Consider the following 25,188-nt stretch of genomic DNA (forward strand, 5'->3'; position numbering starts at 1 on the left):
TATTAGCTACACTGTGTGACCTTGCCAGTCTCAAGTAGAAGAACGATCCAGGAATCCTAACACTTTACTAGGCTCTGCCCTATTCAACTAATCTCTACTGTGTTTCCCATTTCTGGACCAAAAAAAAAAAAAAAGAAAGAAAAAAAAATAAATCAAACGAGTAACCAAATCCAAGGCAAGAATTCAATCTGAGCTGTATGACCTTCCCCTTTCCAGAGTGCAAATACGTAATTTCCAATGAAAATGATCCAGCACCAGACTCAAAAAGGGTCCCGAAAGTCACAGATTCATTTGGATTTCCCATGCTACAGGGAACAGTCCTTCTGTTAATACTGGCTGAACACCAACATTTAGTGTGTATAAGGACTCAACAATTGTACATTGTATGTTGTTACTTCAACAGAAAAGCCAAAGCATGGAAATAATTTCTGGCATAATTGTTCTTCTATTTGATGTATTTCTAAGCAGCTGATGGGTCAATATTGAACAGAACTACCTGTAATTCAAGTTCCCATTGTTTTATTTAACTGCTTGTAGGCAAATAAACGCCAGATTCCAACAGCTAACAAACATTTTCTCCCGTGTTCCATTTCTCCCATAATTTAGTTTACCATTAACTATTTGTTAACTTAGGTCCCGTGGTCAAGTATGTATCATGATATTTATAAAATAAAGTATATAATAGCTGAACAGGAAAAGCTGCCAACAGATCTTTAAGGTGATCTGATTTCCAGTTCGTGTTTCCCTGTATTATGAATTTAGTTCTTAGAGCACCAGCCCTAGGGCTGAAATCCTACAGCTACTGGCTGTGGCAGTATAAATTTTGCACCCACTGACTTGCAGCAACTGTTTTGAGGATTGAGAGATGGGCCAGCTTTCAGGGCATGCCTTGGTCCTTGGCTGTTCCCCTGCCTTAATCCCAATTTCACTTAGGACAGTGTCTTGGGCAGTCACCAGTTAAACCTAAAAAACCATCCCCTGATGCAAAGGTGAGGTTCCTACCTAAAAGGAATGGGCCAAGCCATAGACTTTCACTGCAGGTATTGAAATTCAGGGTAACAACCTCATCCACTTCAGTGAGTGTAAAACCAAACCAGTGCAGAACACGTGTTATCCAGTGGTTTATATCACCATCCAGTCCTGCTGGAAGGATCTAACACCTGCAGGGACTGTATGCTCACTTACCATTTGACTTAGAGATCATAAATCTATACATTCACATTTGAAAAAAATTCCAAACAGCTATGTTCATGAAATTAAATTTCCAAATAAAATAATTATAACTGCACACATCAAATTAGAGAGCAGGGGAAAAACCTAAACTCCACAGCCAGGTACAATTATTTTCAATATCTGAAAACAGTATCGATCTGAAAGCTAAATAAAGTTCCTTACCCATGCTGTACTTTGCTTTGGTACATGTTGTTCTTTTCAATATTTCATAAACCTATGGAAGTAAAAGAAAGGAAAGGGTTACTCCAGATGCTGCCAGTGAAAAGCACAATCTTTTTGTGTGTACAGCTCAAATATTGGCAAAACCAAGATGTCGATGAAGTCATCATTCTTTGATAAAAGTCAAGGCATGCAGGAGAGCAGGGCTTTCAGTTTTGCATGCTGAGTTATCTGTACAAAAAAGGCTTAACTGAATAGCCAGATACCAAGATAACTGATGGGGGAAAATGAAGTTACAGCTAACTACTGACATAACTGGTTTCACTCATATTTGACATTCATCAAAAATCAGAAGCCCTCTTCTACCAGGACTAGGCACTGTGCTGAACCTGCTCTTCCCTCACCTCCCATGTCTGGCCTCAAGCTGTGCCACAGGAGGTTGAGGTTGGATATCTGGAAAAATTTCTTTACTGAAAGGGTGGTCAGGCCCTGGCACAGGCTGCCCAGGGCCGTGGTGGAGCCACCATCCCTGGAGGGATTTCAAAGCCATGTAGATGTGGAGTTGGAGACATGGTTTAGTGATGGACTTGGCAGTGCTGGCTTAATGGTTGGACTTGATGATCTTAAAGACCTTTTCCAATCAAAAGACTCTGTGATTCTAAGCTGGCTTCAACTCAAGGACTTCAGCAGAGCCCCAGGCTCACAACGTGCATGCAGCACACAGCTCTCTATCAGAAACTGGACTAGCACAGGCTAACCTTAACATTTCTGAGCTTGCCTGACCTCAGTGGCAAAAGTGATGTACTGATTTTATGATTGATTGCATTTATTGTCAAATAACCTTTTCACATCTCAGCACCCAGTCCAAGCAGACAAACTTTGGCCCCATCTGCCTGGTGTTCTCTACTAACCCCAGTGAGTTCAAGGGGCTGCCACGGAGAGATTTTCAGTTATATAATGTGCGTGGTTTGTTTAAAATAAGTAAAAGGTCTTTGGCTTAGCTTCTATTCATCAAAGATTCACAGGGAGTGACTAGATTCCTGTTCATTTTGCAGCAGGTGGAAGGGTCAATATTTGCACTGTGGTTTAAAAATACACAGGAGAGAGGCAGGAGACAACTTCAAGAAACAAGAATACAAAGAGAAATGCACATGGGATAAAATGATGCCGTTAAACATCCAGTAGGTCTTTTACTACCTGGTGATTTACAAGGATTTCAGACAAAGCAACATGCTGCCAGCACCATTGTTCTATGCCCAGTGTCCCTTGAGGGGTTTAAAAAATCCCATTCCTCCTCTTCCTCCCAGCCTCTGCTATGAGCTCCTTTTGTTTCAGTCAGTTTTGCTCACCTTCTTGTCCTATGGTGTCACTTTGTCCTGCTACCTTTCGCAGACAGCTTGTTGTCATGAATTTTAACTCTTTTTTTGCTCCCTTTAAGTTTCTTGTAATTCAAAGTTCTTTTCCTACATATCTAAACATACAAAAGAAAATCTACAAACACAAGCTATACTATTTTTTTTTTTCCCCATCTCAAATGAAAGGATTTATCACAAACAAAGCAATTTGATGGTTGTCTTTTTTCTTTTCCCTTCCTGTGCTGCTGCCTCTGCCTTCCCTGGTCAAACTCACCTAGCCCTGATGACCTGCACTCCCATCAAATCAGTGCACTTCAAGCTACAGGGGAACTACATCATGGGGTCCACACACTGGAATGTCAAAGCAGGAAAGGGAAGTTAGATATCTTACAGCTCTTATCACCCTAGCAATAAAAGACAGCTATAATTGTGATATAAGCTCTTTTTTTAACTACTTACCACCCAAAAGGCTAATGTTAAATAGAAGATAAAAGCAGGCTCACAGTCACATTCCAACCCACTGATTAGCAGCAGTGGAATAGAGCAAAGACTCCATGTTATACTTCGAGAAGTGTTGCAGCAAGTGCTGCTTGGCATGGTCCCTTCCAACCTCCCTGGCTGCCATATGAGCTGTCCTTTCAATTCCCCTCTCAAGGGCTCTGAAGGAGGCTACAACTTCTCCCCCGCTCTCTTTTATGTTCTGTAAGTCACAAAAATACAGTTTGTGACCTCATATTCCTATATCAGGCTCCATTTCTGTAAGGGAACTGCAGAAGTTTAACCAAGAGAGGAGCACTGAAGGAGTAGGGACCCTCCAACACAAAGGCAGGAATGGCTCAGCCCAGTCCCAGAGCTGCACACATGTCCATCATGCTTGCTGTGTAACAGAGCTGAGTAGATACACAATCAGAACAAGATGTAGTTTTCTGCCCTTGTTGCATCTGCTTCATGCAAACTTTAATGTTAAATAAGAATAACAATGCTAAATAAAAATCATAAACCTCAATGCTTTCAATACCATCCTAGAGAATTGCCCTCCAAAACTAGAAATAATATTCCCTACAAATACCTGGTTGTTTCACTGAAATTTGTCTTGGGAGATTTCCCAGCATTTTATAAAAAGAGCAATTTACCTTACAAAAGGGAAATGAATCACAGAGGGTGCAGGGAGCTGGTGCCATAACCAGTGCTAGAATGTAAATCTAGTCCCTTCTGGAGATATGTCTACTAAAAAACTATGTTCCAGATTAACTGTGAACTAGAAACAAGATCCAAGTTATTTCCCAAAAGGCAGCAACCTGTTAGCATCAAAGACTATTCATTACCTATGCTAAAGCTGGAAATGTTTTATTAATAAATTCAATAACTGATACCACGAGTGATCCCTGGCATTTGGTTAAGAAAGGCAAAGTAGCAGCAGGCATTGTAGTGAAGCTGGCCAAGGGGCTGTAAACACCATGACTAAGGCACTACCCACTATACATTATTTATATACAGTACTTACTATAGTGCTTCTTGTTTTGCTGTCAAAGAAGGAATCTCTGTCAGACAAATCAAATCTGTTAAAAGATTAGAAGGAAGCCCATTAGGTTAAAAAAAAAAAAAAAAAAGCCAGTAATTTCCTGCTCTTGTTGACCCCTTTAATATTTTCATTCCTCCTGGGGATCTCTCAAAGCTAACATTAAATAGCTTGTAGAAACCTCATTCAAAAAGAAAGTCCAACCCAACTCTCATATTTTAAAGAGGGCACTTATACGTTTCCTTGATTTTATGTATTTATAGGTTTTTCTGCACAGGAGACTTCTGATGATCATTTAAGTTGAATTCCTGACCACTGCTGGCTTTGAATTTCTCCTAATAATCTGTACATCTTGTCTGCACCTTAATCTCTGTGAGGCCACTCTTGCCTCCCTTATGCAGCAAAGGCACAGGTGGTCTCACCAAAAAAAAGCCACCACTGCAACCAGCATAAGTCACATCCACACCTAAGCTAAGGAGCATCTTCTGGGCTTCCTCTGAGGCACCAGTCTCCTTTGCTGTGTGGCAACATCCTGCAAGCAATATACTATGTAAAAACCTTTCCTACAAGTCCAAGAACATGTCAAATGTCACACACACTGACTGGCTCAACTAACACACAGAACTCCCATCAGTGTTCTGCATCCCTTGATGAAAAACTAAAACCCCTGTATGTACAGTGAAGAAATCTTGCCCTGGGACTGTTGTTTGTTCCAGCTGGCACACACATCAACACACTCTTCAAAGCTTCTCCTCTGGGATGCTGGCCAAGGAAGAGCAGCAGCAAAGCAATCCAGGGCAGTCGAAACTTTGGCCAGGCCCGACCTTCTGATTTTTTCTTACACCCACATTTACAGCTATTCTTACTGACCTGAAATCAATGGCAAAGCCACCACGGACTTCAGAGCACTTCCAAGGTCAAGGCCTGGTTGGCAGCACACGTGTGAGCTGCCCATACCAGATGAATGAAATTACTCTGAAATGTATCAGCCCACAACTCTGGCTACAAATTTTACTGAGCATTTTATTTTACAGAGACTATTGTAAACCACATGATAAATCTTGTTTGGCAGGCTGGTGTGTATAGTTACACAGGTATTTATGAGATGCCACAACAGCAGCACTGAGATTTCACAGAGGGGCTCCTCAAAGCCTGACTCCTCAACTGTGAGGCAAACAAAAATTAAATTTACTGCAAAATGGAACTAATCTTTGCACTAATCACTATTGGTCCTTTAGCAGGGACCTGTTACCATGGACATTTACAGAAAGCTTTTACTTACAGGTGTTGTTTCTCTCTGGAGAAGGGGTAGGAGAGGCGCTTCACCGTCTGAGGTTTGTGCTCTGCCACTTTTGGCTGGATGGGCTCTGTTATCTTTTGGATGACAGAGTTAATCTTTTTCAGAAGACCATGGGTCTGATTGATCTGATACATCTGAGTGGGGAAAGAGAAAATTAGCTGAACTGTCTTGCCTTCTTGTTATCCATAGGAGAGAGTGAACCGTGAGGAATGAACCGTCTGCTAAATACACACGAGAATAAACGATCAAGGAGCACAGCTCACCTTCTTGAAACCATTCAGAAACACAGAGATGAATGGGAAAGTCACCCCAAGGCAAGCAGAGGAAGCCTGTTGCTTTCCCTCTGAACCAAAGCATGGCCTGTTTGGTTGCAAATAACCAGGCTGGGGTATTCAGCAGAGATATACTTGGCACTGGCTCCTCAGACACCTGGTCCTTTGGCATTTACTAATTTCTTGGTGCAATGGGACAAAGACATGAAGAAACTATGGTGCCCCCGTGCAAAACAACAGAAGAGGTTTCCTCTCCCTGGGGCCTTTCCTGGGAATGTTGTGCAGGTTTCAGGAGTCTCCCCTCTTCTACATAAAGGAACCAAAATATCTGGAATTGTCTACTGCAGTTCTGTTCATTAAATGCAGGAATTGTGTTAGCAGGTCACAAAAGAGGATGACAGGCTTGTGTCTCTGAGACAGAAAAGCTACATGCACATACAAGGCAGGGCTCCCACCAGAGGAAGATGCTTGGCTGGACATCAAGCTTTAGGTGTCTGAGTGTGATCTCAGGAATATCACTCTCCCAAGCAATGCCTGCAGGCTTAGGTGGCCTCTTTCATACACACACAAAAAAAAACCTTGACAAAATGCTCACCCTAACTTTTCTTTTGTGGCAAAGCAGCTTTAACTACAGGATCAACAACAGACTTTTTAAACCTAATTGTGCTTCTGATAAAAATCGGTGGTAAGTGAGGCAATAATGGGTATTAATATGAAATCTAAACCAAAATTGGGGGTTTAGTGTTGTAATAAATGATGCTGGGCTGTGAGACTGTCTCTCGCTCCATTACAGACTTCCCTCTGCAGTCTGGGACATGCACTTAGTATGTGTTTAAATATTAATCCATCTCTAAGCTGTGCTCACTGAGCAGGTAACTATCTATCACAGATGACTTAGAATTGATGAAAATATACTGTCATCTCTTTAATGATATTTCAAATATTCTGAAAGATAATTTATTTTGTGGTAGAGTGTTCTCAACCCCTGCAACTATGACTAATGGTGCATATGAAGAGTCACCAAACCCAGCAAGACTCCTGCACACAAATTGTTACTCTTACAGTCACTTTTAGCAGTCTAGCGTTTCGGGTGAGACAAACCCTCCAAAAGGCACACAGAAATTTGCAGCCTTTTCTTTTAGAACATGCTGACAGGATGAGGCAATTTATGGAACCACTCGCATCGTGTAGAGATGGTGGGAGATGCTGGGAATTCCTGATTTCCATTCCTCCTTCCCAAGCGAGCAAGTTTGTGACTCTCATTTTCTGTACAGATCAGTGAACTACCTTAAAAATGCTTGGGGGAAGAAAAGCCTACATCTGTCAGGTGCTCAGAGATGAGGATATGTTTAAACTACACCTTCGAGAGGAAATAAAGGAAAATCAAGACTCACCTTTTTTGTGGGCATCTTGAGCTTAAGAAATTCTGCCTCTCGACATAACACGTTCCACGGTGCGTGTATTTTTACAAATCCAACCCCATGGATTTTAGTCTTCAAAAAAAAAAAACAACAACCAAGATAAAAGGTCACAGATGAGAGGAAATAAAGTATTTTCCCCCTTGTGTTTCATACATACTTAAGGAACAGTTTATTACTGTCACTGAGCTAAATCTCATTTGAGACAGCAGGTTTCTAACAACAGGACAATCACTGAACACCTCTCTGGGCTGAGCTGCTAGGAAATGTGGCTCAAAACCACTATTGTCTTTCAGAACAATTACCACAAGGTTAAACAGATTGAAATTGTTTGGGAAATAAAAGCTAATGACTACGAACACAAATACAGCCTAAGCCAGTTAAATCTGAAGCACAGGCACCCAGCCAAATGGTCTGATTTAACGAGTGCATTGTAATTAATGGAGCCGAGAGAATCTCTGCTGCCTCCTCAGAGCTGCTCAATATCTCGAGGGACCAGAACTGCAGTAAGGGAGAAGCAGCCTCAGATGTTTCTACATTAAAACACCACGTGTTTTAATCAGGAAAACTGCTGGGAAGAATTTGACCAAACAAAAGAGAAAAAAAAGAAGGTAAGTGTTGATGAGACTCTAAGGTGTGTGCTGGCATCCCACTAGTGCTCTGAGCTCTGCTTGAGATGGCTGGACATGGGGGTTTGCTCCTGGCACTCCATACACACCCCTATTCACTCCCCCAGGAATAACCATTTCAAAGCCATTGGACAAACGATATCCAACTAGCTGGTATTCAGCAGCAAGAAGAGAAAGGAACTTTAATGAACTTTTCTAGTCTTGCTGCTGTATCAGCTCAGTTATGAGAATAACCGGCTCTCACACAGCTATGCTTTGCACTGGCTTTCTAGAGGACATAAGTAGCTGCCAGCCTGCCCATAAGGCATGGCTTCCAAATTGCCTCCAAACTTACTCCATTGAAGAGAGCTTAAGTGACTTAGTAAGCATCATCTGTTTAAGAAACCTTTGCTCTTTTCCAATCAGCAAGCCCCCAGTGCAACCAGGTGGCATGCTGCTCAAGCCCAAGTGCTGCCAGGTTTTTCCCCCTGCACTGATGTGCTGGATATGGAAGCTGATGTAAATCTCTGTGGCTTGCTTTTCTCTCTGCACAGTCCTCCCATGCTTTGGTATCTTGTACTGAAAATACAGGGTTTTTTCTCTTTTACAGTGTCCTGGCTTGAACCCTGAGCTCTTCTGCTTAATTTGAAACCGTATTGCATGTCACAGGTGGGGGCCTCCCATCCTGCAAAGGATTTAAATATCTACAACTTGGCACAGGCAAGCTTCTAGTTCACTACAATCATTAGCAAGTTTGATGGAAAGCAAATCTTAATTTCACTTGCAGGACGGAGAAGTGAAAGGGGGGGTTTTTTTGCATCATACCATGCAAAATATTTATTTTTATATCCATATATATCATTATGTACATGCCTGTAATTTGTGAATAACAGAGGGCAGATTTATTTCTTTCTTTTAACATTCTGATCACAAATCTAGCTGTTTAATCTCAACTTTTAGATCCTGTAAGTAAAACCAGCATAAATGTTTACCCTCTCTCACAGGAGTTTCAGGCCTATTGGCAGGATCAGTTAATTGTAATAGCTGTCTTTGAAATGAATACGGCTGTGCCTATTTCTACTAATCACACACTGGCAGTACTTCACACACATCATTTTTTATATAGTCTAATGGTCTTTTAATAGAATGTACTGTTTTCAGGGTGCAGGTGAAAGGCGTTACAAGCTGTACTGTTCACATCTAAGAATGGAAAGAGCAAACTGAAATACAGACCCACGCGCTCCAGCGTGTACTAGAACCCCCTGAACAAATTTAAATACACTGAGGTATAAACGTATCACTGTCTGTAGCAGGTATTTTTCATCAGAACTGGAATTACCAGTGGATCCAAACCACAGTGTAAACCCACCAAGCTGGGATTAGTTTTCAGAGCAAATTAAGCCTCACTTCTAGATATGGCAACACATCAACGAGCTGTGTTGCAATAGTGGATGTGCCACGAGTCTCGGCCAAGAAAAGTAAGAAACTTCACCTCATTGGGACATTAAAAACCCACTGCCCATTCCTGTGAAGTGAATTAAATCAGTGGGCGAGGACAGTGCTGCCAGAACTGAAAACAAGTTTTGGAAGAGCTGAGCTTGTGTAACCTTGCCCAGAGCCAGGCTCACAGGAACAGCTCAGCATCTCCTTCAGCCACCTTATCCTCCTCATCTCTACCCATCTGAAATGGCTCCTTACATCCTCATCGCGTTCCAGTTCCAGACCAGCCTCTACCAGGTTCCCTTCATATTCCTCCCTGCGAAACCTCTTGTCATCTTCGTGGTAATCCACGTGAGGCTCACATTCCCCCATTTCCAGCTGGACTCCTTTCCCGGGAAGTGGCTGGTCCTGCTTGGTGCTTCGGACACTTGAATCATTATGATGAACTCTCTTGGTGAGTGTCCTCCCTGTCGAGGACTTCTTGTATTGATAGACTAAGATGTAGTCTACTTTCCTCTTGCCATCTCTGAAGTAAAGTCCATATTTGCAGTCAGCATCTGGATTTTTGGATAGGGAATTTAACAACTGGAAGCAGAGAACAGGGGTGTGGAGAGAAGGAGAGAGGAGAAGAATAATGAGTACATACGCCAACATGAACACCAGACAGACCTTGTATCAAGGACTTCTCCTTGTCTGGAGCACACGATGACCCATATTCAAACAGCATGCCTACAGGAGGAGCCCACCCATGCTACTCACTCAAAACAATTTTGCAAGTTAACACCTGCAATTTTATTAATGGCCAGCTGGGATTTTACTGGCCAGAAATAAATAGCTAAAATGACTGGGATTTAATCTAATTACCAGCACACTAGCTCGTAAGTCAGCTACTTGGTGGGTTTGGTTTTGTCCTCTGGGGGTTAATCACCACTAAGATCATCTGTCCTTTTCCACCCAGGACATCTGCGTTTCAATTCTGACAAATGGATTAATATCAAGTGCAAACATTTCTCACTTCTCTTATCTAGGCTTGCAAGTTTGTATCATCTGAGAAAGAGATCATCTTAGATACAGACTGAAGGGAGCCAGCTGGTCACCAAGCACGGCCAAAAATGCAGCTGGACCCTAGCCAGGGCAATGGGTTCACTGCTTACTGAGTTCATCACTTCTTTCCCCACTCAAAAAACCTGTGTCACTTTGCAATCTGATGGTGGCAAAGGCTTTATTCCCATCTTGGATTAACCTCGTGCAAGTGTTGCAAGAGGCAAGGAACGTAAGTCTTAAAACACAAGTCCATTTCTGAGCATTTGTCTGAAAAACTGCATAGGGCAGTTATAAAAACAGACAGAAACGCTTACAATTATTCATTTCTGCTTTCAATAGCACTTCTCATCCATAATTCACAATTCTATCCTTGGAGGTGCATGGAGCATTTTAAAACAAATGAAAATTCCCTCCTAACTTATATTTGTTTTTACAAAAAATATCACAGGAGTGGCTTTTCAGGGACTAGGGACAATTCCTGGCTTTTAATTGTACAGAAGAATGTTAAGCCTCCATGTAGGAAAAGGGACTTGTGCTCCAGTGACAGCAACTGGACACTGGCTGTAAATCATATTGGTCAAAACCCATTGGACGTGTGTCCATCTCCTGCTTGTTGCACACATAAAGCTGTGAATCTAAGTTATTGGCAAACAGTTCTTTTTAAACCCTAGATGAAAAGAGCAATCTCTGAGGTTACACTACAACATTTCACAGCCAATAGAGGCAAAACTTCACTGAAACCCACCTGCTGTTACAAAAATGTGCACACTTCTCCACACATCACCCCGGGGAGGGCAGGTCCCAGTTACCACAACTGTAAATCAGTGCCTTTAAGGAACAGTCTGTTCTTCCCTTTTTGCCCTAGGGAGATTCCTACCTGGACAACAAAGACAAGCAGCAAACCCCATCTTCCCATGTTTGGAGGGAGGATATAATATATTAATCACAGAATGCCAGGTTGGAAGGCACCTCAAGGATCCAACCTTTCTAGGTACTGCTGTAGTTGATATGAGATGGCTCAGCACCCTGTCAAGCTGAGACTTAAAACTGCTCATTGTGGGGAAAACTACTGTTTCCCTTGGGAGACTACTCCAATGTTTGACTGTCCTTGTGATGAAAAATTTACCTCGTGTCCAAGTGGAATCTCTCCAAAGCAACTTGTGCCCGTGAACCCTTTGTCTTTTCCGTGTGACTCCTTGTAATTAGGGAGTCTCCATCTTCTTGGTAATTAGAATATAGAACTGCTGCCACCACAGACTTCATTGTTTGTCCTAGTCTCTCTTTCCCCCGCTCCACATCTGCCTTATTTCACCATGACAATTAAACACATTCTTCAGGGCACAAGTTGCTCATGTATGTGCCCTACCTACATATTCCTGTTTAGTTGCTAAGAATAATTACAACACAGAAGACCATTAATAACTACTGCTTTCTGATGGCTTCATGTTTAATGGCATTCACATGTGAACTCAGAACATTTTTTAAAAGCAAGCTAACAGCCCTGCTTGTGACAGGCAACTCAGTTATGCACATTTCTGTGGGAACAAAATATTAAGAACAGTAACTAGCTGGGTTGTTGAGATACAATGCCTCTTCAAAGTAAAGAGTTGTTGTAAACAAGATACAGGAACACTAGGATTTTCTTTAAGATAGCTAATTGTATTTGATTGTTAAAGATGTGACCTCCTGAATTAATTACACATTTATTTCTGGAAAACTGGGCTGAAGTGATAGATGTTCAGGTAAGTGCAGGGAGCTAAACAGGCAAAAGACTCAGAACCCAACCACTTCCCATCCTTGTTGGATTGACTTCAAGGGACAGTAATTAGTTGGTTGGTTCTGGAGGTCAATAAAAGAAAGGGGCAGGACTGAGGCTGGAGCTTGAAGATGACAGCACTGAGTGTGCCAGAGGTTTCTAACTGCTTTGGGAGCTCAGGTGAGACAAGCACATCCTGGCCACAGGAGCATGCCTTGGGTGGTGAAAAGTGGCACAGAAAATCCCTAGTTTCTCTGTTTCTCTGTTTTTTTTGAGCCACTGCCACCAGAAAGGGGACAGGTCACACAGCAGAAACTGAGTGAGAGGTGCTGCACTGTGGCTGCTAAAGTCTCAATACATTTATTAATAGGTGAGAATAGCTGTGTCCCACTGTGACAGGGACATAGCCAAAAGACTCAAAAAAGCCTGTTGGTCCTGTTTTAAAGAAAGAAACTGTGAGATTCTTTAAGGATGTGGTATTAATGCTGCAAGGTATTCTTAGGTCGCACCCTTTCTTGCATTGCTGCTATGCTAAAATAGAGTGAGCTGCCTGGACTTAGACCAGGTAGGGCTCATGTCCCTTTGGTTGCACGAGACGCAGAAAAGACATTTCAGTTCTCCCAGGGCAGGAGGGATGTTTGCATTCTGATAGAATTAACCCTCCACGCTCCATCCTAACTAAGCACCAGCACAGTGAATCAAGTGTTGCTTTTTTCAGCTACACCTTCCCCCAGCAAGATCTGTTGTGTAGTCCACTCCACCTTGATTCCTTCACCTGAACAATCTCTTTCTTGTGTGTTTGTGACATAACCAACTCCTAATCCCTTTGGGTATTTGTATTACTAACAAGTGTTGAAGAATTTAACCAAGGCACAATTAATAAGACTGGAAATGTAACCTCCATTGCCTTCTACAGGAGATTAGTTGAACGTTACCTCTGCTAACAACAGATTTCACATGAAATTTTAGACATTTTTTCTGTTCTCTTCTACGTGGGCAAAGAGATGGGCAGGTTGCCACAGCCCAGCTGCCAGATGGATCCCTCTGAGTGCAGCCAACCCCTTCTCATGCTACAGGTTAAACAAGGATCCCCTGCTTCCCTTCTTCACATCAAAGAGCAAACCCCACCGACAGCGTGTGCTGTGGCTGGTGGCAATCCTCAGCACCTCTGCGAGAGGATTTCAAAGCATGGGAAACATGAGAAATAAGCAAAGGGATAAAGCACAGTCCACCAGTCATGGCACAGCTGGCAAGTCTTCTACTCACTGTACTCTCATGCTGGTCATATCCTATATCCTCAATAGCTCGGATGTTGATAATGTGGATCCCCTTCTCCTCAGTGGGTGGACGGGAGTATTTCTTGTTCACCCTCATTCCTGTCTCCTCCGGAGCCACGTTGAGATCTTCTGCCAGAAAATCCACCCCATGAAACTCACTGTCTGCGTCTGAAAAGAAAAGGAACAATTTTCATCAAGACACTTTTAAGCCCAACGCTTGCTCCTCCCAGAGGCACCCAAGCTGAAACGTATCCTGGTTCCTGTCTTCTTCTGCCAACGAGCCCTTGTGCAGGCCTCCCACCCTCCTCTCAGCTCCCTTCTCAGCTTTCCCACAGCCTTCTTCAGCCCTACATAGGTATCTTCCTCCACAGTGCTCAGGTCCCTTCTTTTCTGCACTGCTGTCTCAGGATGTGTTCACTGTATGGTGTCTTAGAACTATTACATTTCTTGGCAAGAGAAGGAAAAAGGGGGGAAAAAGAGAAAAAGAGGCTGAGAATTAGCTGGTGACAAGAAGTAGCAGAGTGTTTTACCCCTTTTCAGTAGGCATTTTCTCCTTCAACAAGCACTTGTTCATGCTGCAAATCTCCTCAGTGGGTTTCCCCCCAAGTACCTATATACTGCATCTGATTTACTGAACCATCTTTATCTAAGTAGTCTTGAAAATCTGAGGTTTTCTCCCTCTCAACCTGCCAGAGATCCATGCTTCTACTTACTATCTAAATGGGTGGGGTAAAGGATTTCCTATCAAAATTTCCCTACAAACTGAGCAGCCGGATAACTGACAAAATGCCAACTAGTGTGTGCATATGTGCATTTATGTGATCAACAGAAGGCAAAGTTTTCCAAGATTTGATTCATTTTGACATTGAAGTAAAATACTGCAGTATTTTCCCCCCTTGTTTTAAACCACACGGGAGCAGGATTTGCTTGTCTAGAGATGAAGATAAAGCAAGAATTTTAGAATTTAGCCTTGAATGGATACTAAATTAACTCTCCCAAAAAAACAAACACCACAAACATGCAGAGGAGCATGCTCTAGTAGCAGCTATACTCCAAGTCTGCTGTTGCAACTTGCTCAGCTCTTTGTCTCTGGAGCAGATAGCAGCAGAAATTGTAGAGAATTAGCCCATTAAGAAAAATACTTCCCTCCTACCTAGAGCTTCCTAAGCTCATGATGAGGTGAGGACAGATAGCACTTTTTAATTAGCTACATCTTAGCCTAAGAGCATGTCACTTCACCAAACTACCCATCTGGATCTGGTTGAACTTCAGGGATGATGTGGAAAGAAGAGACAGGAAAAACCTCCTTCCCCAGTAAGTCTGCAGATGACATGAGGAGCATGGCTGATAAGCTGGAGGGAAAGGGTGCCACTTCAAGGGGTGGAAAAACAGGCTGAGATCAGCCTTGTGAAACAACACAGTAAAACATTATGTTATGAACTTGGACAGACTGGTCTTGAGCATGAGCACAAACTAAGCATGGACCAGACAGAAAGGAACTCTGCAGAAAAGGACCTGAGGGTCCTGGTGGACAGGTTCAGAGGGAGAGATCATCTTGAGTGGTGAAGCATAGCTGCATTCTGGACTCCATTAGTAAGAAAGCAAAGACAGCAGGTCTAGAGAAGCAATTTTCTCTTTTATGTGACACTTGCCAGACCACAGCCAGCGTGCTGTGCTGAGTTATGGCTCCCCAGCACAAGAAGGATGTTGACAAGCTTGAGCAAGTCTAGTGGAAGACCATGAAGATGGTCAGGGGGCTTGTGTACACAAAGAGAGGCTGAGAGACCAGCACTTACACAGCCCAAAGAAGGGAAAGGAAACTACTGGGTCCCATTCCTGCCTTCGACTACCTACTGAGTAGGCACAGACATGGCAGAGCCAGGTTCTTCTCACAGGTGCACAGCAAGAGGTTGGGAGGCTACAGACACAAGTTGCAACAAAGGAAATTATGACCAGACATTAAAAAAAAATTGCTTCTTTAACAATGAGGTTGTTTATATGATGGGGAAAGGGTCCAGTGAAGCTACAAATCTCCATCCATTCCTGGAGATGGTCAGAGCTTGGCTGCACATGGCCCCAAGCAACCAGACCCAATTTTAATGGTGGGAAGGCACTCCATGAACCTGCAATCCAGGTTCTTCATGGTGACATGTAGGAGTTCCCACTGATGACATCCCAAAGCATAGGAGGAGGAATCACAGAATCATTATGGTTGGAAAGGACCTCCGAGATCACTGAGTCCAACCATCAACACAAAAAATACAACCAGACCAAACACAACCAACCACACACACTCCACCATAAAACACCCACAAGAAAGCCCCCCCACCTCAGCCACTAGAGCATGCCCTGAAGTGCCACATCTAAACGTTTCTTGAACACCTCCAAGGTTGGTAACTCCATCATCTCCCTGGGCAGATGTTCCAGTGCCTGACCACTCTTTCAGTACAGAAATTTTTCCTAATATCTGATCTGAACTTTCATTGCCACCACTTAAGGCCATTTCCTCTGTCCTGTTGTTTACCTGGGAGAAGAGGCCAGCACCCACCTCCCTGAAACCTCCTTTCAGGTCACTGTAGAGGGCAATAAGGTCTCCCCTCAGCCTCTTCTCCAAACGAAGCATCCCCAGTTCCCTCAGCCACTCTTTGCATGACTTGTTCTTTAGAACCTTCACCACCTCAGGAAGGCGTGGCCACAGCCTTGGCACATTTCTTGAGCTTACCAAAGATAAACCTCATTAGTATGAAAATCACACTCTGAAATTTGTAGTTATGCTTCTCTGGAACTCACAAACATGATGAGCTTGTGGATATTCATTTCAGCTCCTGCATCTGGGAAATGTGCTGCCCCAAGTGACTCTCTACAAGCTGCCCACTCTCCCAGGAACTGCAGCACTCATTAACACCATCAGCTGTGCATAAAATATGGGCAGCCACATATTTCAGCATGTAACACCCATAACTCTGCAGATCTGGGCTGCTGCTCTTGGCTTTTCTTTAAATTTCTCCAATAGTTATCTCAGAAAAGATGCCATATTTGCCATCTTGGGGCAGCATCCTCAAACTCAGTAATCACTTGAGTAACACTTGGTATTATTAATAGCTCAAGAGGCTTTTTATGGGGTGATACAGAGATGCAGCAAAAAAAAATCAGCTCTCTCATGGGAGCAACTAGCATGTTTGTGACAATTCCCTACATGTCAATGTCCTCTTTTTCCCAACATACACAAACACACACATTCCCTAAACACGGGGGAACTGATCCAAACACAATCAGCTGCTGAGTCCTACCTACAGCTTTTTCTCCTTTAGCTGTAAAATGCCCACATAATAACACAGCTTTTGGAACTTCCTAAGCATTAACAACCTGCGTTTTGATTTGGAAGAATGCCTGAAACAACTTCCTAGAACCAATAGCTGAAGTGCTGTAAAAGTCCTCTCTCCTTTTTCCTCCTTTAACACATGTACTAAATAAATCTAGTTACTCCAGCAGATTGCAAAGGATGTTAGAAGAGAAGGACCTTTTACTGACTATGAGCTTGAATGTTTTGTATATCTCACAATGGATCTGTGAACTAATACAGGTTAGTTTAGAAATTACAATTAGGATGGAATGTGTTAAGAGCAGAAAATCACAAGCTTCATTGAGTCCAAACAAGCTTCTCATGCACTTCTGAGCAGCATTTGTGAAGTCCACTGTACAGAACAAGGAGACCTGCTCAAGTGATTCAGTACTATTGTGCAAGCCCAAATAATCACCCACCCACAAGCACATATTTACATTTCTCTTTATACATCACTAGCCTGGTGATATCAGAAAGAACAAATGCTTAAGGTAGGCAGTGAATCATACTCTTTTGGTTTATTGTGACTACTGAAAAAGATGTGAAATGCTAGAACATTATTGATACGATCTCAACTACCACAAGTTTGATTTCTATACTTAAAGATGATGTCAGGATTTAATGCTAAGGCATCCAATCCACTTCAGTAATGCACTGGGGTTACAGGTAGTTCACTACTGCTGGTTTGGCAGAGCTCAAAGGGTTCTGTTGCTGACACACAAAACATCTTTTGGTGTGGAATAGAGTATTTAAAAGACTTATAAACATGAATATCTGTTTCGTGTTAATCATATTAAATGAGGACAACAATTTAATCTCAAAATAAATTCACGTTCAGAATTATTTATGGCAAGATAGCAGCTGTAATATGAAAAGCACAAAGCACATTAACATCCTAATTCAGCTAGAGTCATCTGTTGGATGGGAGCTGAAAGAGGAGAGTATTGAGAAACCGGCTGGCTTTGCTGCCTTCTAACATTGACTAGCCCACTTTTTTCTGTTTACTCACCAGAAGACACTGCAACAAAGACTTGAAGCAGTGCTCAACATATTTCAACACAGCCAAGTACTCAATCAGCCCTTTCTCCTCCATATCCACAGCTGATACTGTTCAGAAACCCAAGGGTTTCAAGAGAGCAGAAGTTCCTAATATTCCTGAAACACAGACTCAGACACACCTGATGCTTCTTGTAGACTTTATTATGTATTGCTTTGTCAGTTCCCAGTATCTGCTACAAATCACTGAACATCCTGCCAAGTACACAGTACACTATTATATACTTTAAAGTATTCCTTGCCTGTCTCAAAACATCCACATTCTGCAAGAGAGCAAAAGGCTGAAAAACATTTTAATACCAATTTCAATCCCATCTGTGAACCAGGATTGAGAGGGTATTTGGTGAACATCAGACCTGTGTAGAACTTCTGCCTCCCTTAGCACAGGCACTGCCAGGTAATTCTTGTGTTTGCTCTTAATAATCCTGTATTTTTCATCCTTGTATAAAAGAACAGGCTTTTAGGCAGCTTTTAGGTTTAATAGAAAAACCCTCAAACTTGCCCACATTGGGTTCATTAGTCAAGCTTCAGTTGTAGCTGTAAAAGCCCTCAAGCTCTTCTTGCAAAAATGAATACTAATTAATTAAGGATACATTTTCCACCACAGAAATTAGGCAGGTTATGCTGTAACCTTTACTCATTCAGAGCATGCTTCTTCATTGGAGTTGGGTGAGCAGGTGAACCAGAAATTAAAATCTAATCTAGAAATGAGTGTATTTGCTCCATTACTAGCCTCAGACTTGATCAACTAGCTTATTAATATTATAGTCAAAATCACATATAACATTCTCAGGCAAAAAGTAATTTTTCCTTAAAATAAATGGAAAATTGTATTCACACAATGCAGTTTTTACAGAAACAATCTGTGCTAGTCCCAAAATAAGCATCATCAAGTCAGCTTGAGTACATATAAACAAATGAAGAACCATTTCACTGCTCAACCTGAAACCAGTAACTTCACTGAAGCTGGCTTCTCTCACTCCCCTTATTTTCTTTTTTAGGGAGTATGTTTAGAATATGGCTAGAACAAAAAACTCATAAAGACATCAAAGTCAGCTGTCCCAGTTGTTCACAGCCAGGAATAAGCAGGGGAATCACAGAATCATAGAATGGTTAAGGTTAGAGGGAACCTTAAAGATCATCAGGTTCCAACCTCCCTGCTATGAGCAGGGACACCTCCCACCAGACCAGGCTGCACAAGCCTCATCCAACCTGCCCTTCAACACCTCCAGGGATGGGGCTTCCCCAACTTCCCTGGGCAACCTATTCCAGCACCTTACTACCCTCATGGTGAAGGATTTCTTCCTGATGTCTGACCTAAATCTCCCCTCTTTCAGTTTAAAACTATTACTCCTTGTCCTATCACTGCCCTCTCTGATGAAAAGCCCCTCTCCACCCCCCCAGCTTTCCTGGAGCCCCTTCAGGCACTGGAAGGTGCTCTAAGGTCTCCCCAGAGCCTTCTCTTCTCCAGGCTGAACACCCCAACTTCCTCAGCCTGTCCTCATAAAAGAGCTGCTCCAGCCCTTGGATCATCTTGGTGGCCCTTCTCTCGACCTTCTCCAAAAGCTCTGTGTCTTTCCTGTGCTGAGGGCTCCAGAGCTGTACACAATATTCCAGAATTACCAGACAATGTAATCTAAGACTTTAAATGTCCACATTCTTATCTTTTTGCCTTAGATAAATTGCCATCGTATTCAGAAGGAAAAATGAAGAACCATGCAGGGTAAGTTCCCCAGACAAATTGTTTTAAAGGAGCCATAACTCTAGTTCTTCAGAAAAGCACCTGAAATACTAGTGGTTTCATATGAATTACCAAGTAAAAGTGCTGTGCCCAGCTCCTAAAACTGGTAATGATCATACTGTGATAAAAGGGAGCATATTTAGGAAGTCATGGACATACAAATGTTTGTGTATATACACATATATGTTAGAAAACTAATACACACATATTAATACAGGTGGTATATTTTGTTTCTACCATGCTACTTCTGCAGAAGAAGCACGAGTCTATGCAATATGTCAGATATTTTTTTGGATTTGGTTTCTTTTTTTAAAAAACCCCTTTGATAGATACTGAAAAAAAACCCACCTTGGTGTGGTTTTGCTTACTGTCTATTGCCCCCTAGCAGCAGAACCCTCCTTCAGCACCTTCTCACCCATTTCTTTGTTTCCTGTATCTTCCAAATTCAAAGCTACAGGTTAATCCCTGGGCTAAGAAGAAAGAAAAGTAATTCTCACAAGCAACTCACATAACACTTCCTCTTCAGTGTGGTGGGGATTTTTTTTGTTTGTTTGTGGTTTTTCCTGTGTGTGTGTGTGTGTTTGGTTGGTTGTTTTTTTCCCTGATCTATTAAAAGGTTGCCAGATTTGGAGCACCAAACCCCTGCTTTTTCCTCAAGAAAGGCAAGGCAAGGCGAATGTCAAGGAAGTCCCATGATGCCACCCCACCAGGACAACTCATTTCTGACTCACGGGTCATTCCTCCTGGCCCACAAAGCTCTGCAGCAGGCCTGCCAGCGAGGATACCCACTGCTGGCAAAGAGGGCAGATCTTTTTTGGGACAGGGACACCTGTTTATGAGGCACTGGCCTGAGACCAAGAGCCTGGTCAGGAACTGCAGTGCTCTCAAGGAGCACTCGTCCATGTCCTGAACTTTCGTTCTCTTCAAAAGTCCAGAAGTTAAGCACTGATTAGATCCACATCTGTGAGCATTTGATTTCAATTTTCCCTCGCCAGCTTTGAAGAGCCAGATGCTGCCTCCAACAGCACTACTATGTAGATGCAGGAGGTTGCACCAATACCACTGACTGGCCTGGCAAGCAAAGAGCTGCTGTAAAAGGCAACCAATCTACTCCCAGGCAAAATTAACACTTTCAGGGATGTTGTCACCTTCTGTCCACCCTTTATCCAAAGAGGTGACTCCCTGCCACTTTGATCTATAAGTAGGACACCCTGGAACTTGCCCATTCTGCATTTATTTTAAAACCTGGCTGTAGCTTAGGTCTGTACAGGGTACTGCTTTAATGAAGCAAATGGGAGGTTATGATCCAATCCGTTAGAAAAAGAAAAAGATCGAACAGTGAATTAAAACTTGGATTCCAAGGACAGTTTCCTTCACAGAATAGAAATATTTTTAAAGCAGGACAATCCTAATATAGCTGATGCTGACAACTTCCTTAGCCCTTTGTATTGCGCTGAATATCTGAGCCCATTCAAAGACTTTTTTGTCCAGTGTTTGGGAGTCTGAAAAGCAACTCCTGTCACCTGGGTGGACCAAATTCAGCTCCTGGCAGGATTATTGGAAACATCAGACTTCTCAGTACTGACTTATCGATGGTGGGTGTCCAGAGGGGGGCTGCAGATTTCCTGGAAGCCTTCCTGTCTACAGCTTTAAAGTTATTGATCTATTATTATCAGCAACATGTTAAAAGAAATTTAGAAGGACACACAACTATGACATCATTTCTATTTCTGCCCTTCTATTTTTGTTTTTAAAGATTAATTTACCCTGTTTACAGTATGTAGCTCTCAGCTTGAACACATCTCATCTGACACAAGCCTTGAGAAAAGTGGAATGCAAAAACAAAGAGCAAAATTACTTAAAAACTATAATGATGGTTAAATTACCATCTTGATTGAAATGGTATTTTCAATAGCATATAAAGGACTGGCAAATATAAATTTGTGTGTGCGTGTGTGTAAAAAAGACTCATCTTGCCTGTTTATTTAGACCCTGGAAAATCCCACATTTTATAAAAACAGAGTGTCCCCCCACCCCTCCCAATACAAACTGCACTTCCACCTCCCCAGGTACCAACTATTATTTAATGGTCTATTAAGTAAGTCTGTTTTCAGACATATTTTAAAAATACTTAAACACTTTTCTCCTACCAGACACTGGAAAAATATTTCACATTTGCTTCTGTTGCTATTCCACAAAAAGCAGCATTAAAGCCATGCTCAAGTCCACTGGAGGTTTTTCTTTGCAAACTGAAACTCCAGTTTCACAACTTATTTCTGTATCTCTGTAACTGGATGCACTGAAATGCATCAGGACCACAGGCTGTAACCCTCTTTCCTACAGGAGTTACTGCTGACTTCAAAAACACACCCTGATAACTTCCTTGAATGCTCTCCTCAATGTCATGTCCTGAGTTATGTGCCTTGTGAGAACAAGAGGACAGACAAGATGTGGAAGACCCATTGAACCTGTGCTGTGTGAATCCTGTTTGTTATGTTTTGAAGGGTTATGAAGCTCACTATTTTTGTTTGTCCCAAGGGAAGGCAGTTTTTTCCAAGGGGAGCAGTAAGATGGATGGAAAAAAATACTAAAGAAGAGATTATTGGGAGAGAATTGGTAGGTATTGGGACAGTGTACACCCAAACTCTCACAGCAACTTTTAAATGTATCCAAATAGGTTTAAAATACTCTGAAAAAAAAAAAAAGTCTAAAATATTACATAAACTTTCCTTAACCAGGCTACTACAAATAGCTCCTTATACCAAATATGCAAAAATGAGGATGCAAATGTAATCAGTTTTACTGTTAAAATATCAGTCACAGACTGCAACCTGAGGCTGAGGTGGTACCACATACTGACTGGCAAAGCTGCTGTTGATCCAAGAGGTTTCCCATTTAACATCCTAATCTTGAAACATTTGCACCCACATTTAAAATCTGATGCATCAAAGTCACGAGGGCACTCAGGCTGCACAGACTTCAGCATGGATGTCTTGGAAGGCTTTGCTAACCTGATAAAGATGTTTGTGACTACAGTCACCATGCTCAGTTACCTCAGCTCTTCTAGGTTGGCACTGCACAAGCCAGTCACCCTGGGTAGGGCTGGGTTTTGCACTGCAGAGCTCCACCTAATATATGATCTCTGGGTGTGCCGAAGTAGACGGAGCTGATTTGATAGCAAGATGGTGGTAGGTGACAATCACCCAAGGTCCCTGTGCAGTCTCTAGCTCTGTGCTATTTGAGGGACATAAAACCCAAACCCTGCACTGAGCTTTAGAGCTTGGTTCTAGCAAGTTTGCTTCGTACCACTGCAGTTTCAACTTGGATGGAGAGCAACATTGCTGCACGATCGTGAACTGCTGCGTTTCACTGGCAATGGAAACAATACCCCTCTGCCCCTGAGCAAATCTATGAAGGGGAAAAGCTCCATTAACTCTTGTCTATCCTTGAGAATGCCACTCCCTGCATTCCCCAGAGGCAGAAGATCTAAGAAATGACTATGCAACCCGTCAGTCTGCTTCTCGTTTTGAAGAAAGAGCTGAGATCTGACTGCCACAAAGAGGTGGATGCTCCGGGAAGGTGCCACATGCCAGCCAAGTAGCTTGTGCTGTGCCAGCAGATGCAGAAACACATGTAAGAGGAAAAAAAGATACTCCTGCTTAGGATTCCTGGTGGTCCTATCTTGGGTGGCAAAGTTCTTGTAGCAGAAAACTAATCCAACAGCAAAGCCAGCTTCCCTGCAGTGCCAGCAAGAGGAAGAAGTGGGCCAGTGCCTTAGTAAGGCATTTTGAGACCCCCAGATGAAAGGCACACTTGGAATGTTTGAGGAGAGACAGACATGCTTTGTAGTTTGGGCCTCAGCAGGGAAGCTGATAGTAACAGCAGCACCCAGCCCAGGGTCAATAAGTCTCCTTCTTAAGGAGCTTTTGACAGTCTTAGCTATCTAGCACATCTTCAAATCAAAGGAGCAGCCAAGACCCATCTAAGGGTAAACTGCTGCCCTGTATGTTTTGTGACAGGGGACAGACTTACTAACAAGCCTGGATTATCCACAGGCACACTGGTCAATCCACATTTATGAGAGGAGAGGAAATTACCAAGAAATTGCTGTTGGCTATAAAATGGAAAGAAGAAGAACGTGGAGGGCTCTGTGGTTGCTGCAGATGGTCAAAGGCATATGGGCCAAAATCTTTATCCAGATTTCCAGTTTTCATTCCTAACTCACTCTGGTTTGATCTGCAGCAGTACTTTTCCAAAGGGAGCTCAGAATCCATACCAAAGGCATGGCCCTTAAAGAAGCAGATTTCTGCATGAAGGCAGTCGTGCCCACAGCCAGAATGGAGGCACTTAAGTCCACCAAAAAAACCCCAAACCCAATGAGTTCATATAATGAGAACCAAAGAAAGACATTATTTGAAAGGGCATTGTGTTCAAATTGTACATAAATAAGGACATCTTAGCAAAATCAGAGAGATGACCTCCAAGAAAAGGACAATTTTTCTAACCATTAAGATGACCACGTATGACACAAATGAAACCAAAGATAATAACTGGACTATAGTCCAGTGGTTTATCTCACAAGGTGTGAGACAGATAGGAAATAGGAGAGCCCCTTCTGTCTTATTATTATTTGAGAAAATGTCTCCAGAGGCTGACAACTACAAGCACCACCAAGTGAGCATTAGTCTTCCTATGCCATACTCTCAATCCTCCCTCTTTAGTACTAGGTATAAATCCTCCTCCCTTGAAGAAACAACTCTGAGCACCATAAACATAAGTCCCACCAGAAGAAAACCTAGAAATTATATAATTTCAAACAGTACATCTCTTTCATAGCCAAATAATCCTGTTAATTCCCAAATAGTAGCTGTTCCATTATGGCCCAGCAAGCGGATGGGCCATACAGTGGCATTTTGCTCCACCAAAAAGGTTTCTTTATTATCATCATTTCTACAGTTCTGAGATTTCAGCAAAGCACAACCATGAAGCAGACCAAAACGCATCACACCCACGTGGCTGGTGATGGTCTGCCTGAAGATCCTCTGGGTATGCAAGGAAAAGGCAACTCCTTCCAAGAGCAGGCATTTGACATCCATGCAGATGGAGAGAAGGAGAGAAAACATTATTTGTTTTCATATTTTCTGAGAAAGACACTGAAGATGTTGTAACCTTGTTATTTATAGAGGGCCCAAGGTTTCATCCCAGAATTTAGGGTAGAAATTTATTTTCCTCTAAAGTGTGATTAAGTTTATAAGCTTAAGAAAAGGTTTTATTGTGTTTTTCTGTTTTGGTTAGCAGAATATTTCACTTGCTGTCTTTTTATTTTTTAAAAAAAGGAAAATGTTCTGTTCATTTATCTGGTAAACGTTTATCAGTTCAGTGAAAAAAAACACAAACCTAAACGATGGAATAAAATGTAATTAAACTTTAATATATTGCTTATCTTCAAGCATTGAAACACTCAGGAAAACAATACTCTGCGTGAAGAAAAAAAAATGTCTTTCTTTACCAAAATATTTAGAAAAGTAATTTCTTTGGATACTGTCCTTCGGCATATGTGCTATCCCATAAACTTTTTCAAAAATAGATTGTAAACTGCTACTTGCAAACTTTATTGCTTTTTAATAGCACATACTCTACGTTCGTTGGTGACTTCAATCAGTTTAC

General features: G+C 42.2%; 1 protein-coding gene across 3 annotated transcripts in view; it reads right to left on the reverse strand.

Annotated features, from left to right (window-relative positions):
* The window catches only part of ANO1 (anoctamin 1), an 82,670-nt gene that overhangs the window by 34,326 nt on the left and 23,156 nt on the right, over nucleotides 1–25,188 (reverse strand). For all 3 annotated transcript variants that reach the window (XM_051621667.1, XM_051621666.1, XM_051621665.1), the window contains exons 2-7: nucleotides 13,371–13,549; nucleotides 9,563–9,889; nucleotides 7,233–7,331; nucleotides 5,549–5,700; nucleotides 4,252–4,306; nucleotides 1,396–1,447 (exon numbers count right to left, since the gene is read on the reverse strand). In XM_051621667.1, the coding sequence (XP_051477627.1) occupies nucleotides 1,396–1,447; nucleotides 4,252–4,306; nucleotides 5,549–5,700; nucleotides 7,233–7,331; nucleotides 9,563–9,889; nucleotides 13,371–13,549 (864 nt within the window). The remainder of the gene's footprint in view (nucleotides 1–1,395; nucleotides 1,448–4,251; nucleotides 4,307–5,548; nucleotides 5,701–7,232; nucleotides 7,332–9,562; nucleotides 9,890–13,370; nucleotides 13,550–25,188) is intronic.

Source organism: Apus apus, chromosome 5 (genome assembly GCF_020740795.1).
Source record: "Apus apus isolate bApuApu2 chromosome 5, bApuApu2.pri.cur, whole genome shotgun sequence".
Lineage (NCBI taxonomy): Eukaryota > Metazoa > Chordata > Aves > Apodiformes > Apodidae > Apus > Apus apus.